The 19329-nt window shown below is 35.2% G+C and overlaps 2 protein-coding genes across 2 annotated transcripts in view; one reads left to right on the top strand and one right to left on the bottom strand.

The window, feature by feature from the left end:
* Positions 1-2928: 2928 nt before the first annotated feature.
* On the bottom strand, positions 2929-4397 carry LOC106332938 (trihelix transcription factor GT-3b-like). Its single transcript, XM_013771425.1, has 2 exons — positions 3964-4397; positions 2929-3704 (listed from the first exon to the last, which is right to left on the bottom strand). The coding sequence occupies exons 1-2, from the start codon at positions 4270-4272 to the stop codon at positions 3135-3137; spliced, it is 879 nt and encodes a 292-aa protein (XP_013626879.1). The 5' UTR covers positions 4273-4397; the 3' UTR covers positions 2929-3134.
* A 12756-nt stretch (positions 4398-17153) lies between these two features.
* Positions 17154-19329, top strand: part of LOC106329895 — a 10394-nt gene continuing 8218 nt past the window's right edge. The window contains exon 1 of the mRNA XM_013768501.1: positions 17154-17459. Within this exon, the coding sequence (XP_013623955.1) occupies positions 17154-17459 (306 nt within the window). The remainder of the gene's footprint in view (positions 17460-19329) is intronic.

Raw genomic sequence — 19329 nt, 5'->3', positions numbered from 1 at the left:
TTTGAAATATAATATATAAAACTTTTACTAATGAAGTTGATCTCAGAACATCTCCAATCCCTAACTATTTTCACCTCTATATGCTATAATAGAGTTAAAAGTGCTCAATCTCATTTCTATTTCCACCTCTAAAATAGAAATTGCTATTTTTTCTCTATTTATAGAGAAAAAAAATAGCATTCCTCTATTATAAAGTCATACTTTTTTATTTTCAAAATAGTCTTTTAACTTTCAAATTTTTATAGTTGTAACCAAAATAATTATATTTATAGAGAAATACAGCTTTTGTAGGAGTATAATAACATTTTTTATTTACATAATAGTTTTTTAACAAAACTTTAGTTTAAAAAAATATAAGTTTATGAAAATATTTTAAAAGTTAAAAATAAATAGGGTTAGTTATCAACTTTTATAAACAAAATGTATCTTTTGTAAAATTAAAATAGAATCTTTTGAAAATATTCTTTTATAGAGGCAAAAATAGAGAAATACATTGGAGAGAAACTCATATCTATTTTAGAGATGCTCTATTTTAAAGGTAAAAGTAGGAAAATACATTGGAAATGGTCTTAGAGCATTACCAACGGGAAATATCTTCCCAAGAAGTTCTTAAAATATTAAGTCAGTTAATAATTAAATTTTAAATGACAAAATTAATGTGAACTAATAAAAATGCAACACATGTAAAAAAGTATCATTCTTTTTTGTTTTGTTGAAGTCTTTAGACAATGATTAATCCCAAACTTTTAACTAGGGTTTTTAGTTTCGGGTAAGAGACAGTTCTTAACTTTTCTTAGATTTTAACTAAGAGATATAAGAAACGGTCTTAACTTTTCTTAGATTTTAACTAAGAGATATAAGAGACGGTCTCTTAAATAAGATATATAAGAGCCGTCTCTTAGCCGAAAAATGTAAAAAAAAAAATATCAAATCATGAGTTTAAAAACCCGACTAACAGACCAGGGTTAATTATGCTCTTAACCAACAACCCATGGCTTCTCTCTTTCTACTTTTTTTTTTCAATTTTTTTTATTTGTTTAATAATAGGAAACTGTGGTCATACCCCCGTTGGGTTTGCCCTTAGTAACTCCGTTGTTTGGGAAAACAATACGAATTTCTCAAAATTTGTATGTTAGTACGTACTATAGTATAGTTTTATTATATGTTTTTTTTTTAAATCAAGCTAATAATAAACTTACATTTGTGAAGTGACTACCTAATATGATTCTACAAGTGTTTCTCTTAAGATACTGTGTCTTTTATTTTTTCAGTTTTTGTTTTCTAAATTTTATTTATCAACAAGATATTTATATCTATCCCGCTATGGAAGTACTTTTAATAGCTGTTAAGACTTAAGATAGGTGCATGATCTTTCTTAGATTTTATGAATCTGCAAAAGAGTACACATGCAAACTACATATTTAACACATGCTAGATGACAGAATAAATTCAAACAAATAAAGTATGTTTTAAAGAAGTTTTTAGTTTGATTCTTTTTTTTCTTTTGACTAGTAAAGCAAAAGGGTAGGAAAACAAACAATTATCCCACTTTGAAATGGAATTAACGGCCGATTTTCAAGTCTCAAGGAGACAACACAAGTTAACGTTGTAGCATTTGCTTTGCCAACAAAAAGGTCAATGTCGGTGACAGTATATATGTCTTGTTGTCCCTTTCAACGAAACGCTCTACCATTCTCTAGTTCATGTACCCAAAGGCCAAAGCTAAGCACGTGAATCATCTTTCTCTCAGTGTTATACCGCTTGATTTGCTTAGAATGTTAGATATTCTTATGGGCCACGAAGATATAATTGCGAGTACTAATTAGTTACCATGTTGATATCAAAATACATCAAGGAAAAAAACGTTTTCTGAACATTTTGAATCCAGTGGGATAAAGATAACTATGTCTGCCACTTTGTCTGTCCAATTCTTTTCAGCAAATTCAATATCTTAAAGCTTCTTTTAATCATCTATCAATTCCAAAATGTAAAGATACTCTGTTTCTAGGAGATGAATGAACAAATGGTATTTAAAAAAATTCCAAATTAAATGTAATTCACTTCTTAAAAATGTTGAATGATTAAGAAACTACTGAAAAATATTCAGTTCAACTTTTAAACTATCATGAACAATAGAAGTCGGTGTTGCTAGTTCAACGGACGTAATATCATTACTAATTTTATCGTTGTGTTCTCGTCGTCTTTGGTGCTTTGCTCGCAGTTCCCTTGTTTTATATCTCTTCGGTTTCCAACTGTAGGTCCGTCCAGCAACCTTTTCTGAGCTTTGCAGCAGGCACGGCCCAGTAAAATGTGTTGCCTAAAGCGAAATAAAAAATGGCGCTCCTGCAGAATCGAACTAAGAAACTCCTACCTTACACCCACTAGACTACAAGCGACTTTTATAATTTTGATGCTCTTAAATTGTTAATATATTTTGGCGCCGGAAGCCCTAGCTTTACCAGCTTTAGGTCAGGGCCGGCATTGCTTTTGCAGTGCCGCGTCTTCTCTTCTTTCTGTGTTTTTTGTGGTTTAAGTGTATCTCATTCTTCCCTGGATTATAGAAGCATATTATTTGACTCTTTACGTCGCGTCATGTTTTAAGGTTGATATGTAATTTCTTTTAGTTTCGGAGGATTGTTTTATGCCGGCTTTAGCTTCCCTTAAATCGTTAAGGTTTTGATTTCTGTAAAAAAATTAAATTTAGTTCTACGGATAATCCAGTTTTGGTGCTCTGTTGTAATTTTCCATAGTTAATATAAAAAAATTAAAGTGAAAAAGAACTACTAATCAAAAACCATGACCATACTTGGAGTAAATGATTTGGAATAGTTATTTCATCAAATCCAGGAATAAATAGATAAAATGCAAAGATAATTATTTCACAACAAACTTGGTAAAAAATGAATGGAAAGATAATAATATGGCCCAATAGATTAACCAAAATCAAAACAGGAAGAAAAGAATATGGAGGTTAATATATTCCTGTAGTCCCACGAGAAAACTCGATATATGAGTGTTCAGTTTTTCCAAGGATATACTTAACTATTCCCACCAAATAATTAAAAACCTACAACCCCATAACATGCATAGAAAGAACAAGTTAACTTACGTTAAAATATTAGACCTAGATAGAATTAACCATCTCTAGTAAGCTTAGCAAGCAATGCATTGATAAGTGAATCCCTCTTCTCAGCCCTCGTCTCCTCCCTCGACCGTCTTTGGTCCTCTCTATCCCGCCACATCCGCTCCATCTTCACTCTCTCCTTCTCAATCTCCTCCATCTTCCCTCTCCACTCTTCTTCTCTCTCTGCTCTCTCCTTCTCCCTTGCCTCCCAGCGTTCTCTCCACCCGTTCTCCATTCTCATCTGATGTCTCATAAACTCATCTAAAACTTCCCTTACACTATTACTGGCATTACTATTACTAATACCGCCTTTTCGCTTCTTCACTATGTTCTTTTTGGGGTTTAGGATTTTCGGGTCATTGCTGATATCTACTAGCTCTTCATTCACGTTCTCTTCTTCTTCATCTGAAGAGAACTGCTCTGAGTGACTTCTCTTTCTGGTTGTCCCACTTGCTCCCCCTCCTCCTCCCTCTGATTCGACCCATATCATTCTCTGCATTCTACTTGTAAATATAATTTCCATATCATCATAAAAAGGGAATTGTTGTCTTGCTGACTCTGCATCCGTTGTCTCACATCCCTAGAAACACATGACCAATGAGATAACATGCATATATTAAAAACTACTTGATCTCTATCTAGGGAGAATACTAATGTACGGTCTCTGTCCCGAAAAGATTATGGACTACTAATAAGATTCGGAATTTCTTGTAACATGTATACTTATTTTGTATATAGCATAGTTTCATGCACGACCTCCAAGTATAGCACACTACAGAATTAAACATAATAACCTAAACAAATAAAAGGAAAGAGAGAGAAAGAAGATTAATGGGGACCTTAAAACGAGTGACGAGATTCTTCCACTTGCACTTGCACTGTTCAGGGCTACGAAGAAAGCTTTTGACTCTCATCTTGTTAGAGACAACCTCCCAGAGAAGCTTGTTCCGTTTTGTCTCCATGAAAGTTTGATCCAGCTCTCCTCTTATCGCTATCAACTCTTTTGTCTCTTCTAAGCTCCACTGTGGAAACCTATCCCCTGCAGCCACAGTTGCGGGTGACGCTATTTCTGGCGTTTGAGATTGAGGATGAACATGGTGATTATGTTTATTAAGGTATTGAAGGTGGTGAAGCTGACGCCCATCCATATGAAGAAATAATTAAGAAACCAAGTAAAAGATAAACAAGAATCACCAAAGATCTCTGAAGACTAAAGAAAATGTTAGATATTTTTTGGAGCTTTCACTTTTCAAGATCGAAAATGAGAAATACAATGTGAAACGTCTAGAGAAAGATGTCTAGTTTCTTTGATCGTAATTCTTTTCTCCTGTCGCCATCTGTCTTCGCGTTTACTTTTTCTATTTTCTTTTTGACAAATATATTAAAGAAAATCTTTCGGTAAGTGTGTCGTATTTTGATTATGTGAAATTATTATTTGGAAAAGATTAGTCTCTAATTAAGTTGTATTATCTATTTACAATTTGGCTGATGATCACGGATGTGGTTATTTCTATCGTTTTCTTTTCGTAATGCAATAATCACTTTAGTTTGACTATAGTAATCTAGATTCGAGTGTTGATATATAATCAATGTTTATGATATAGTTTTGCTACCACTCGTTCTTGAGATTAATTGGCACTTTATTGTTGTACGGATTCAGCTTTTAGGATGTGGATCTCTTGTTCTTTTACTAGATTTGCTGATTAGTCTCATTTATATAGTAAATGCATTTTCTGTTTACTTACACAGTATTTAGTATTTTAGTATAAAATCAAAAATAGTTCACGCTAGTTTAAATACGTCTAATTTGTTGTTTTTCTTAAGGAACACTTTTTAAAAGTCAAATGTAATTTGGTGTCACAGATAATCAACATAAAAAAATTAATCGGGTTAACGGATTATTTCGAACATATATCTTCACAAAGCTCTATAATATGATATCATTTGGACTTCATAACATTCTATGTCTACGATCGACTAGTAGCCAGTAGGCCTGGGACGGATCGGAATCCGGGCAATTTTAAGGTATCCGGATCCGGATCCTTATCCGGCGGATCCATAATTTTACTATCCTTATCTGGATCTGGGGTTCTCGGATATCCGGGTGTCGGATATCCTCCTAAAAATTGTAATATCCGGCGGATATCCGGATCCGGATTTGGATCCTTAAAATAAATAAAAAATAATATTAATATATATATATATAAAATATTAACAACAATTTAACATATATATATATAACATCTTTAATTATTTCTATGTACAATATTACAAAATTTACATAAAATTTATATATATTATTATAAAAATGAAAATATATTAAATAAAATTAATTTTTATATATAGATATTACTATTTTTGAAATATTTATTAATAAAAATTACGGATCCGGATATCCGGACTTAAAAATTAAGATATCCGGATCCGGATCCGGCTTTGACGGATCCAACATTTTACTATCCGGATCCGGATTCGGCCCCTCCGGATATCCGGATTTTTGGATCGGATCCGGATCGAATCTCGGATCGAATCCGGATCTCGGATAAAAGTCCCAGGCCTAGTAGCCAGTAGGGCAACTAGACCTTATTCTCGTTTGACTATTCTAGAAAATTCACAATCTTATCGTCTGCAACTGCATTTGATAATTATGACTCATATTCTAATCAATAATAAGAAAGTACGCGATCTCGTTCCGCGCAGCGCGATTTTTTTTTTCATTTATTTTAATATAAATATTTTATTTTTAATTTTAAATTAGTATATATTATAATATATCAATTTTTAAAATATAATAAATTTACGGTATATTTTTTTCATTGAATAGATTGTTTCAAACTTTCACATGTATTTCTATCTTCTTCGAAATATTATCGAATAAATAATTAAACATTTAGTTTTTGTTTAATTTTTAAAATAAACTATATAGTTTAAATTTTTTTTTCATTGGTTTAAGGTAGTAAAGATTAATCATTGTTAGATAATATGATTTTGTTATTTAAAAAAAAATCTTTATAATTTTATAAGTTAACATCGATAAATATTTAAATAATTAACATATGGAGGTATAGCATTCCAACATTAAATTATATCTATTTAATTTATACTATCTATAAATCCAATAGATCTTCTATTGTTTAAATTCAATTATTGATAGCCCAATAAAAATTTCTGGTAAGTCTAAAATTTAAATGATAAGATTAGAGATTAAATATACTATGACTTTCTAGGAATATGTTCATTTAAAAAAAAATCACACATGAATCAAAATTGTGACTTCTGTTTTAATATATAAAATATCATTCCTAGCAGTCGTTTTCACTTCTCACGAAGCCAACGAAAAAATTAAAAAAATTTCAAATTTGACAAACGGTGGCTAGACAACGAAGAACTTAAACAAAAGCTATTTTTGAAAGATCTTCAGATTTTTTCCCTGACGCAAATATTATAGAACATATTTAGAGGTGCATAAAACCTTAAGCGAGTGGAGGAAATAGCACTATTTAAACTCAGAATAACTTGCGAAAGAACTTAAAAAAAGTAGAGCGTTTGTATTCGAATAATGATGTCACGACCGAAAAAATATCAGAAGCTTTCAAGAAACTAACAGATGTTGATAGACTATGGATTTGATCCATTTTTATCCATAGTTTATAGGTGTTTTTACTAATAATTATTATATTATAGAGTCTATTTATTATATTTATAAGATCAGGAATGTTTTGGAGATAAGTGATGATTTTGGAGCATTTTGGAGATATTTGGAGCAAGCACCCGAAATGATCATCGAGCTCGACCATCGGTCGACATTGGAGATGAATAATCGATCAATACTCACATCTGTGTATCGATTGATAGATTGGAGAGAAGATCCAAAGTTATAATTTGTGATTGGAACTCCATTAATATCTATTTACTATTCTAATGAAGTTTTCATACTTAATTGCTGTTATGAATTGCTTAGCCATGTCTGAGTAGTTCCATTGTTAGCTTTTAGGGTTTAAATAGGTTAGGAGGGATTAGCCCCAACTATAGATTGCTGAGTTGTGATAATTATCATTAGGATTGCTCATTAATGCATGTGTCTAGATTAGCTACCTAGAACTTGCCATAGGATTGATTGATAAAAGCGAGAGCTTCATTCTCATCCTGAAAACATTATAATTGAACTATGTTTCTTGCTATGAGCAAGGCGAGAGCTGATCTAGTGAGCTTAGTAAGCTATTATTCAACCCGCACATAAAGCTTGACTAGAGCGCGTCGATCGATATCATACTTGAATAATCGATCGACGGAGCAAAAGGTGTATCGATCGATATCCCTATAGGATTATCGATCGACACTTTCTATTGATCAAAATAACGAGAGTTGAGATCATTAGATCTAGTTAATAGACAAGTCAAAACATGCGAGAGCTGATTGACTTGTTGATCAAGTAGTTGAGCTTTACATTATCATGCATGCAACTAATTATGCATCTGTAGGATTATAATCCCAATTTTCCTGAATAAAAACCCTAAGTCTAACTATTTCCTTTTTAAGCACCAAAACCTCAACCAATCATATTGAACAAACACTTGTTCAATATTAAACTGCAATTTACATTTAAACCTCTAAAACCATCTTGCTTAACAAATCATATTAGATTTCTTAGGTTCCCTAGCTCCCTGTGAATTCGATCCCTAATTACTACAACTCAACCTCTTATTTGAGAGAGTATAAATCACACCTTAGGGTAATTTGAGTGGTATCAGATACTCTTAAGACAGAAAAAATATTTTGGAAACAAAAAAGTTTAGTTTTTTGACTAAGAGAAAGCGATAGAAACACAAAAAAATTCATGCTTTGACAAAGCAAAGGAGAGCGATGAATAATATCACTCAGCCTTTAGACACAAATGGAAATGTTGTTGAGGATGAGGAAGGATTGGTAGACATTGCTACTAATTATTTTAGGCAAATCTTTGAGTCCTCCAACCCACGGCAAATAGAAGAAACACTATCTGAGATATCCACAATTATTACATAGTCAATTAATGACGATTTTACAGCTCCGATCACTGAATAGTAGGTCAAATTAGCACTCTTTGCTATGCATCCAAAGAAGGTTCCTGGACCGGATGGGATGACAACTCTCTTCTATCAGAAGTTCTGGAACATAGTAAAGGAAGATTTAACTCATATGATTAATAAATTTCTCTTTGAAGGATCGATGGCGAATGGATTAAATGATACAAATATCTGCCTCATCCCGAAGATAACTAAACCGAATGAGATGTCTCAGTTCAGGCCCATTAGCTTGTGCAATGTCAGCTATAAGATAATCTCTAAGGTCTTATGCCAGAGATTAAAAAAGATCTTCCAAAAAAAATTTCAGAAATCCAGTCAGTCTTTGTTGGTGGGAGACAGATTTCAGACAGTATTATGATTTCCCAAAAATATTCCATGCTCTGTGAACTAAACCAAGTGGACGTAATAAAAAGATGACCATAAAAATAGATATGAGTAAAGTGTATGATAAGATGGAGTGGTCGTTCATTGAAGCAGTTATGAGAAAGATGAGATTCTCAAAATTTTGGATTACCTGGACAATGCGATGTATCACCTTGGTTAAATACAAGGAGCATATGAATGGACAACCAAGGAGAAATATTGTTCCATAGAAAGGTCTATGTCAAGGAGATCTTTTGTCTTTTTTTCATTTATATTCTATGCACATAAGCGCTCGTTAGCCTTATTAATCATGCAGAGAACCAAGGGAAGATAATATGTTACACGCGCGTGTCCCTCAGTATCTCACCTTCTCATTGCTGATGATAGCATTTCTTCTGTAAGGCGGAGCCCCATGAATGTGAAGAAGTGATGAAAGTAGTTAGGAAATACAGAAAAGCATCAGGCCAATGTATTAATTTTAAGAAATCCTCTCTACTCTTTGGTAAGAGGATCAACGCAAATGTAAGACATCAGATTAAAGATACATTTGGAATCCAGAATGAAAGAGGAATGGGGACGTACTTAGGAATTCTTGAAGATATTATCGGATCAAATGCAAAATCCTCACATTTCTCCAGGACAAATTAATGCATAGAGTGAATGGATGGACGAGTATATGACTTTCAAAAGAAGGAACATAAGTTTTTATTAAATATATCTTGTTAACTCTTCTGACATATGTTATGTCTAACTTCTTGCTCCCGCTGGAGATATGTGAGAACCTCGCGAGTGTCATTGCACAATTTTGGAGAAGCTCAAACCCCCCCAAAAAGAGGAATTCGCTGGGCAAAATAAAAAAAACTCTGTTTACCAAAGGAGGATGAGATTGGTTTCCGTATGATCCATGAGTTCAACCTGGTTTTATCAGCACAACAACTATGAAGGCTAATTCAATTCATTGATTCTTTAGTGGCTCGAGTTTTGACGGGGAGATAATACAGAATGAGTTCTTGTTTACGAATAACCTATGTAAGCAGTTTATTCTATGTGTGGACAAGTATTTCAGCGGCTCGAAAACTATTGCTATTGAGAATTAGACATAAGATACATTATGGATATGAGGTTAAGGTGTGGGAGGATCCTTGGATCCCTACAACACCAGCTAGACCAACTCGCCCTTCAACCCTAGTTTTGCACCCAAACATGAGAGTTAGCGACCTTATTAATCAAGAATCGAAGGAATGGAATGTTCGACTACTGGAGGATTATGTTGGCCCTGCTGATATACCTTTCATAAGAAGTTTGGCCATAAACTCAACTCATCGCCGTAATACATTTAGTTGGAACTATACTAAGAATGGTCAACACACAATTAAAGCTGGATATTGAGTAGCTCGAAATTTATTGAAGACTTAAGAAGAGAATGAGGTACTGGAACCCAGTATAACTAAGCTTCAAGCCTTTTTTTGGACTATAAAAGCGTCCCAGAAGATATGTCATCTTATATGGCAATTGATAACATGTCATGTGGCAGTAGCGAGGAGTTTGATATGACGTAATATGAGATGTGATAACTATTGTCCATGATGTGGAGAACAAGAAGAGTCTGTTACTCATGCCATTTTCGAATGTCCGTCAGCTTTGCAACCTTGGTCCCTATCAGCGACGCTAATGAATTAAGATATCTTCCCAGGGTCGAGTATTCATGCTAATATGGATTATCTATTCTTGAGAAAGAACAGCATTGTCGAGCCAGAATTAGACATAGATCCTTATCCCTGGATAATCTGATACATTTGGAAGGCCCAAAATGACAAGCTCTTTTGGGGGATAGACAGGGATCCGTTGGAGCTACTTCGTTATGCTGAGAGTACTGTCAAGCCTGGTTTAATGCGAACAATTTGGTGCCACTTATTCCACAAAATCAGAGTATTGAGGAACCGCAAGTCTTAAGCTTGGGTATCTACATGATAGATGGGTCATGGACATCCACAACACATTTCAGTGGGTGTGGATGAGTTTGGATGGATAACTTGGGGAAGGTTTAACTTATATGGACACGAAATTACCTAGGGCGAGAGTCTCCCTTGCACTCAGAAATGGAAGCACTACGATGGACGATAGCGAGTATGCTCCAGCATTTGACATGTCAGAGCTTTGGGATGAACTGTAAAGACTTGATCGTCATGATTAAGGAGCTCCATGCATGGCCACGCTTTGGAATATAATTGAAGAGGATAGAGACCAGGTATGCTTTCTGAACTTCAAGATCATTCATATTCTACGAGTGCAAAATCAGATTTCAGATTCTTTACCTAGAACTGCGAGGTCTTTATATAGAGAATTATGTTTTATTGGTTGTTCACCTTAATTTTGAGTAATAGAATAGTCTTTCACTGTCAAAAAATAATATATATATATATATATATATATATATTATTTTTATTTCAAATTCAAGTTGCGTCTGATGATAATTTAATTATTTTCATTAATTTAATACCAATTTCAGTGTTTGAAAAAAGTACTATCTATGACTTTCAATTTTAATTTTGATAAATCTAAAAAATACTACGGATTATTTTTCTAAAGATTTTCTACAGATTTCTAAACATTTTTAAAAGGGGTTTTAAAAACAGTTGTCAGAAACCTTCATGTAATGTGTTTTAAATTTGAAAGAAAATTGTGAATAATTGGAAAGAAAATATAAAATGTGGTATTTAACAGAAATTTTAATAAATACATATAATTGTAAGAACACATTGCCACATTGATTAGTGTAACTTTCTTACTGAAGCCTGAAAGCAAATAAATTTAATTAGGATATTAATGTGACGATTGTATTGCGTTGACGTTTCATCACCATTGCGATTTGCAAGAAGTTTCGGTCCAGTATTGTGTGGTTCTGAATTTTTGATGGCCTAAAACTGCATTGCAATTTTAGTGGCCTAAAACTAAAGTTGCAATGCAGTAGGGTTAATTTATTTTTTGTCACAAATTTTAAGTATTTAAAAAATCTTTTAAGGGTAAATTTTAAAAATGATATCAAATTTGTGATAAAATTTAAATCCCCTCTATATTTTTTCAAAATTACGTGTAGGTTGATGAATCTTATTGTAAATGCAGAAATATGTAATAGCCCAAAAACTAATGGAAAGTCGACAAAAAATGATTTTGAGATCTATGGAATGTGTTTTAGTTTTTGGGCTATTAAATATTAGTATTATAAATGTGGGTCGGTCCATTATCCTTGTGAGTTTGGCCCATTAAAACCATTGACCGCAATGGACTCACCAGCAAGGTTTATTTCTGGACATCTGAAGGTATACTCGTATATAATCATATTCCTAAAACAGAACAGTTTATATCTAATCCCTGGCTTCAACATTATCAAAAAATTTGTTGCCACAAAGTTTCAGCCAAAGATTTATAATGAATTGGTTAGCTTCATTGTTTATATGATTATTCAACTTAAGATGCTTTTTGGACGACAACCGTCATCTTAACTTTGCGTTTAATTGGATTGCAAAACTGTCTTTTAATCTCTCATAAAATTAACGTGACAATTATTCTCATTCGTAATTTTTACTCACTAAAACGGAGATTTGTTGTATAGTAAATTGCACAGGTAAATTAATTAAATAATATTTTCTAAGAAAAACGGACGCGGGTGAGGGGGGAATGATTCAATCTTCTTCACATGGACATCATTACAAAACATTATAATTTTTATTCAAGCAAAATTTGGTACACCATCGAACTTGGTAGATCTAACTATTCGTAGTACACAACCAAGTTGTTGGGTGTAACTCCGGATCCTTTCGTCATCACCACCTCATCCAAGTTTATCCGGGTTAGGAGCTTATAGCATCCCACTTTCCACCTTGCTGAATACTCTATAGACCATAAAAAGTGCTGAGTAGGGAGAGGGTCCAAGAAATTATACCTGACGACTTCTGAGACCAAGAGCACATAGCACATCCTCCCAACGAACTAAAGACAACAAACGACTAAAATACGGGCTGAGGCAACAGTTGCTTAGAAGCCTGAATAAGCTCTTATGACTTGAAAAGAACAGCGAAAAACACTATCAAGACAAAGCAACTGATCGGCCAAGGTACTGGGATATGTTGACACACCAAAAGGAATCACCGAGGAGAGACTGTAGACCGCATAACACTTGTGTATCCTCCTTGCCTAGAGCCGCTTCCGAGAAAAGAAAGAGAGTGAACTTCACAAAGACTCAAGCTTGCGCCGGAGACAAACGGAACAAACGACAACAGTGAGAATCAAGAGCAACCACCATCGAAACAAAGCTGGAAAGTTTCAAACGGGGAACATGAACCAAACCGGGTAGAAGAGAACATAGGAGAGAGAGACCACTTGAGCTTCATTGAGCTGGCCATAGACGACCAGTCCAAGCAACAACTCTTCCTATCTCCACGGACCTGCGACAGCAGCACCAACACACGAAGGTGAACCACAATCAGAGATACGGCTTCGAGTTAAGAGAACCTCTGAAGCTCTCCAGACGACTGTGAAGAGGCAATGGCACACCGAGACCCCAAGGTAGCATCACCAACCAAAAACCGTAACCACTTCGCACGCAGACCTGAAAAGAGTAGATCGAGATCACCACACGGCAGACATAAAGAAGAAGCTGTCCCACCACTGCCACGGGACGCTGCTTCACGAAGGAGCTAGAACAACTGAAAATCTGAATCACCCACGAAACCCCAAGATCCTACCCTATTCCTGCTTCTGCCGCTCCAACCGCGCAGTTGCACCAGAGATCGAAAACCAAACACCCGGTTCCAGCCGCGGTCCTTTGCTGTGAAGGCTAGATCTCCAGGAAAACCACAAAACAGAAAAGAAGTAAAAGAAGAATATGAGAAAAGTAGAAAAAGGAGAAGGGAAAAAGAAAACCCTTCGGCAACGGCTAGGTGGCACTCCCACACAGGAGGTTTCACGGATGAGGCTTTAGTAGTCGACACGAGACAAAGTTGAGAGAGAAAAAGTTTGCGGAGATCCAAAAATACATGTATATACGAATATGCTGTTGGCAATAAACTCGAAGATAACTTGAAGTCCAAGCAACTCTAATCGTAATCGAGTAATGATTAGAAAACACATCTTATTAGGAGTTATCTAGATAAGTTAAGTGTGGTTAGGAAATATATATCTCTATATAAAGAGATGCAAGTATGTTGCATAATTTGTGAGTTTTAGAGATTGTGTTTAAGAGAGCTTAAGGTTTTGAGAGAGTTTCCTTAAAAGATTAATAAAGAGAGTGATTCTTTGTTATTGTGTGATCTTATACAATCTTTAAAAATTATATTTGGTATCAGAACAAACAACTAATTCCAACCGCAGATTTCTCGCCGAACCGCAAACCATGGGAGACATAATTACGACAACCACGAAGAAAGATGGAGGGTCATCATCAATAAGCTGTCCGATGTTAACAGCAACTATTTACACTGTATGTGCCATACGAATGACGATTCTACTCAAAGTTCATGAGGCGTGGGAGGTTGTTGAGATTGAATCAAACGAGACAGAAAAAATGACAAACAACAACACATTTGTTTTAATCAATCCCGGAAACGCTTATTCTCCAAGTAGATGATTTGGACACCACAAAAAAGGTTTTGAAAGCCATTAAAGCTCGGCATGTAGGATCCGTCAGCGTTTGAGAAGCACGGCTTCAAACCCTTATGACAGAATTTGATAGGTTCAGAATGAAGGAAACTAACAAGATCGATGACTTTGTGGGCAAATTATCTGAAATCTCCTCAAAGGCTGCCGCGTTAGGAGAAACCATGGTGGAATCAAAACTTGTTAAGAAGTTCCTTCAATGCTTACCTCGCAAAAAATACATCCATATTGTTGCATCGCTTGAACAGATACTCGATCTCAACACCACGACCTTCGAAAACATCATAGGACGCTTCAAAACATTCGAAGAACATATATGTGAAGAAGAAGATACCTTGGAGAATCAAAAGCAACTTTTGTATCAACAACACGGAGAACCAGTCACAACGTGACTATGATGGTGAATACAGAGGATGTGGTCGTGGAGGTCGATACAACGGCAGATGAAGAGGTAGAGGAAGATCATATTGGGATAATAGAGACTTATAAAAAATCATGTGCTACAGATGTGATAAAACCGGCCACTCCGCTTCATCTTGTCCTGATAGAATACTCAAGCTACAAGAAGCAACCGAGAATAAAGATGATGAAACACAAGAAGCTGATGGTCTCATGATGCATGAAGTTGTCTACTTGAACGAACGCAATGTAAAGCCGAAAGAGTTTGAATCCGGTTCAGATGGAGATCGCATATGGTACTTGGATAACAGAGCAAGTAACCATATGAATGTCAATCAAAGCTATTTTAAAGTGATGATGAAGCAATCACAGGGAAAGTATGTTTTGGAGACGATTCAAGAATAGATATCAAAGGTAGGGGATCAATTTTATTCATAAGTCAAAACGGTGACAAGAAAATACTCGCAAACGTGTATTATATACCAAAGCTAAAGAGTAATATCATTAGCCTCGGACAATCAACTGAAGGAGGATGCAATGTAAGGATGAAAGAAGATTATTTAACACTTTATAATAAAGACAGAAACCGTATTGTTAAAGCAACAAGATCAAGAAATCATCTATACAAAGTTCTAATGAAGATAGAAGGAAGAGACCAAGTGCCTGCAACTACAAGCACAAAAAGAGGCCACAAGGTGGCATGCACACTTAAGACACATAGGAGTTGATACGATGAAGGCAATGGTTGGAACGAAACCTGTCTTCGGAATACCAAAACTTACCATCGAGAAAGAAGTGTGTCAATTGTGCATGCTTGGGAAACAGACAAGGAAACCTTTCCCACAAACAACTTCCTACCGGACCAAAAAAGTATTTGAACTCTTTCATAGTGATCTTTGCGGACCCATAACCCCATCTACTACTGGTAAAAATCGTTATATATTCGTACTTATAGACGACCACTCAAGATATATGTGGTCCATCCTTATGAAAGAGAAGGCATAAGCGTTCGATAAATTTAAAAGATTCAAAGCAATAGTCGAACGGGAGACTGGATCAATCATCAAGACGCTTAGAACTGACAGAGGTGGGGAATTCACAAGCTTGGAATTCCAAAAATTATGTGAGATATCAGGGATACAAAGACACTTGACTGCTCCATACACGCCGCAACAATACAAAGTAGTAGAAAGGAGAAATAGAACTTTGTTAGAGATGAAAAGAAGTATTTTGAAGCATATGAAAATCCCAAACTATCTACGGGAGAAGCTGTACGACACTCGACATACTTGATCAACAGAGCTGCAACAAAAACATTGGCGTCTCAGACACCGTACGAAGCGTTCAGAGGAAGAAAACCGAACATCACACACCTTCGAGTGTTTGTGTGTGTTGGATACACAAAGATAGAATCTGCAAACACCAAGAATCTGGACGATAGGTCAAGAACACTAGTTCATCTTGGAACCGAACGCGGCTCCAAGGCCTACATGATGCTTGATCCCTTATTGAAGAAAATTGTAGTAAGCAGAACATCATATTTGATGAGGATAAAAGGTGGAAGTGGAGAAACGTCGATCATGAAACGATTGAGAAGCCAAGAACGTTTAAAATCAGTCTTGGAGAATATGGCAATCAAGGCTTAGAAGAAGTAGAAGCTGATATAAACGATAATGGAGAAGAAAAAGAGAATCATGAAGAAGAAGATAATGCAACTAACATCGAGAACTCACCTAATGAAGAAAAAAAACAGAGCAAGACAATGAAACAGAACAAGACAATGAAATAGAGCAAGTTGAAACTTGGAGATCAACTAGAGTCAGCAAGAATCCAAGATATATAGAAGACTACATATATCTTGCTGAGGTAGAAGGAGAACGCATTATGCTCCTACTGAATGAAGAACCTTGTGATTTAAATGAAGTTATGTAAGAAAAAGTATGGCGTGATGCATGTGAGGATGAAATCAACTCGATTATCAAAAACAAGACGTGGAATTTTGTAGATTTACCGCAAGGAGCCAAACCAATCGGCTAAAAGTGGATTTTTAAAATCAAACGAAATACAGATGGCAGCATAAACAAATACAAATCAAGATAGGTGGCAAATGGCTATATACAGCGTCAAAGAATAGATTTTCAAGAGATTTTCGCCCCAGTAGCAAGAATTGAGACAGTCTGATTCCTTATTTCCCTAGCTGCATCAAACGGCTGGGAAATCCACCATCTAGATGTTAAAATAGCATTCCTCCATGGAGATTTAAAAGAAGATGTCTATGTTAGTCAACCGGAAGCCTTTGCGGTTAAAGGCAGCGAAGAAAAGGTATATAAACTCAACAAGGCCTTGTACGGCTTAAGACAGGCTCCTAGAGCCTGAAATGAAAAGCTTAACAAGGTTCTTGAACAATTGAAGTTTATAAAGTGTTCTAAGGAACCATCCTTATGCCGAAAAGAAGTCAAAAACCAGGTTATTCTAGTAGCAGTTATGTCGACGATTTACTTGATACTCATTCAAGTCAAGCGATGATAAGCAAGTTTAAAAAGGAGATGGCGGGGAACTTCGAGATGAGTGATATTGGCTTATTAACCTATTACTTAGGTATTGAAGTATTGCAGCACAAAGATGGGATAATCTTGAGTCAAGAAAGATATGCAAAGAAGATCCTTTGTGAAACCGGGATGGATGAATGTAACGCAGTGCAGTCTCCGATGGAATTTGGGTTAAAGATCTCTAAAGCAAACGAAGAAGAAGGCACAGATGAGAAAGACTATCAGCAAAGCATAGGATGTTTGCACGCGATACCTATTACACACTCGACCAGATATCGCCTTCTGTGTCGGCTTGTTAAGCAGGTATATGCACAGTCCTAAGAAGTCACATGGAGCAGCATTAAAACATGTCTTAAGGTACCTAAAAGGATCTTCCACACTTGGACTAGAGTTTAAGCGAGCGAACAAGACTGTAATCGAAGGATATAGTGACTCAAGTCATAACATTGATGAAGATGATGGCAAAAGCACTACGGGTCACATATTCTACCTCAATGATTGTCCGATTACTTGGTGTTCTCAAAAGCAAGAAACAGTAGCTTTGTCATAATGTGAAGCTGAGTTTATGGCTGCTACAGAAGCTGCAAAACAAGCGATATTGCTTCAATAACTTCTCCAAGAAGTTACAGAGAAACCGAGTCAAAAGATCGTCATTCATCTTGATAACAAGTCTGCTATAGCACTCACGAAGAACCCATTGTTCCAAGGACGAAGCAAACATATACACAAGTGTTATCATTTTATAAGAGAGTGCGTCGATAATGAGCTCGTCCATGTCAAACATATTCCAGGGAGCAGTCAAAAGGCAGATATTCTAACTAAGGCATTGGGAAGAATCAAGTTCAAAGAAATGATAGATTTAGTAGGAATTCAAGATATAGAAGAAGTTAACTTTAAGTTTAAAGGGAAGAATGTTGGCAATAAACTTGAAGATAATTTGAAGTCCAAGCAACTCTAATCCTAATCTAGTAATGATTAGGAAGCACATCTTATTTAAGAGTTATCTAGATAAGTTAGGAGTGTTTAGGAAATATATATCTCTATATAAGAAGAGGTAAGTGTGTTGCATAACTTGTGAGATTTAGAGATTGTGTTTAAGACAACTTAAGGTTTTGAGAGAGTTTTCTTAAGAGATTAGTAAAGAAAGTGATTCTTTGTTATCATGTGATCTTATACAACCTTAAAACTTATAGAGAAAATTACTATAATGTATAAGAAAAGTTGGTTTATTACTAGAGTGTTATACATATTTTAAAAATTACTAGAGTGTTTGGATACCCCTAGTAAATGACAATAAGGGCCTTTGGTTAGTTTTTTTTAATTGAAATTATTTTTAAACATTAAATTCACATCACTAATTAAGTATCCACATCAGTAAAAGAGAACAATCAACCATCTCTTTAATTATATAACATTGAAAAAAAAACACAACAACACAGCACAACTTCGTCGAAGAACTAAAGGAACCCTAACCGCCTCTTCCGTGAAATCTTTATCGACATTGTGTTTACTCCGTCTTCCTCGAACTAACTCTCTGTCTTGTCTTCTCCGAAATCGTCGTCTCCAATCGTTTTTACGAAATATTTTTCGCTGTAATCACCCGAAATCATCTTCTCTGCTGCGTTTTTCGAGTTTGTGGCTGAGTTTTAATTTATGTTGTGGCTGAGTTACTTTTCTTTTACGGCTGGTTTATATATGCAGTTTCGTTTATATATGCAGTTGTGGCTGAGTTACTTTCCGCCAATCTCCAAAAACCTTGCTATAAGAAGTGTACATTCCGAGGAGAAAAGACAATTACATTCCAAAAAACACCCAGATCGATAATTGTGTGATGTATTTAATTAAGTTTGTTTGTGATTTCATACCCATATTTGGATAATCTAATTTTTTTTCAGATCTGAGTGAGAGAAAATTGAACAAAAAGAAAATGAAGGAGATGAAAAGAAGTGACAGATTCAGCAGAGACGACACAGAGGAGTTCATTGAAGCTTGGATACATGGACGAATACCAGAATGGTGCAGAAAACCTGTATTTTTGGTTTTCTATGTAAAAAACATAACTCACCTATGTATTGTGTGTTTGATTTATGCTATGTTTACACTACTCAGCCGTGTCGTTTATATATCTCTGTCGTGTCGTTTACATAACTCAGCCATACCTCAAACATACCCT

Source organism: Brassica oleracea, chromosome C3, assembly GCF_000695525.1.
Source record: "Brassica oleracea var. oleracea cultivar TO1000 chromosome C3, BOL, whole genome shotgun sequence".
Taxonomy (NCBI): domain Eukaryota; kingdom Viridiplantae; phylum Streptophyta; class Magnoliopsida; order Brassicales; family Brassicaceae; genus Brassica; species Brassica oleracea.
The sequence above is the reverse complement of the archived record's forward strand: the minus strand, read 5'-3'. Positions and strand labels throughout refer to the sequence as shown.

Excerpts from the sequence above, each read along its gene's own strand:
- LOC106332938 (XM_013771425.1), bottom strand. The coding sequence starts at position 4,272 with ATGGATGGGCGTCAGCTTCACCACCTTCAATACCTTAATAAACATAAT. Across the intron at positions 3,705-3,963 it reads ATCTCGTCACTCGTTTTAAG|GGATGTGAGACAACGGATGC; the intron begins GTCCCCATTAAT and ends ATGTGTTTCTAG.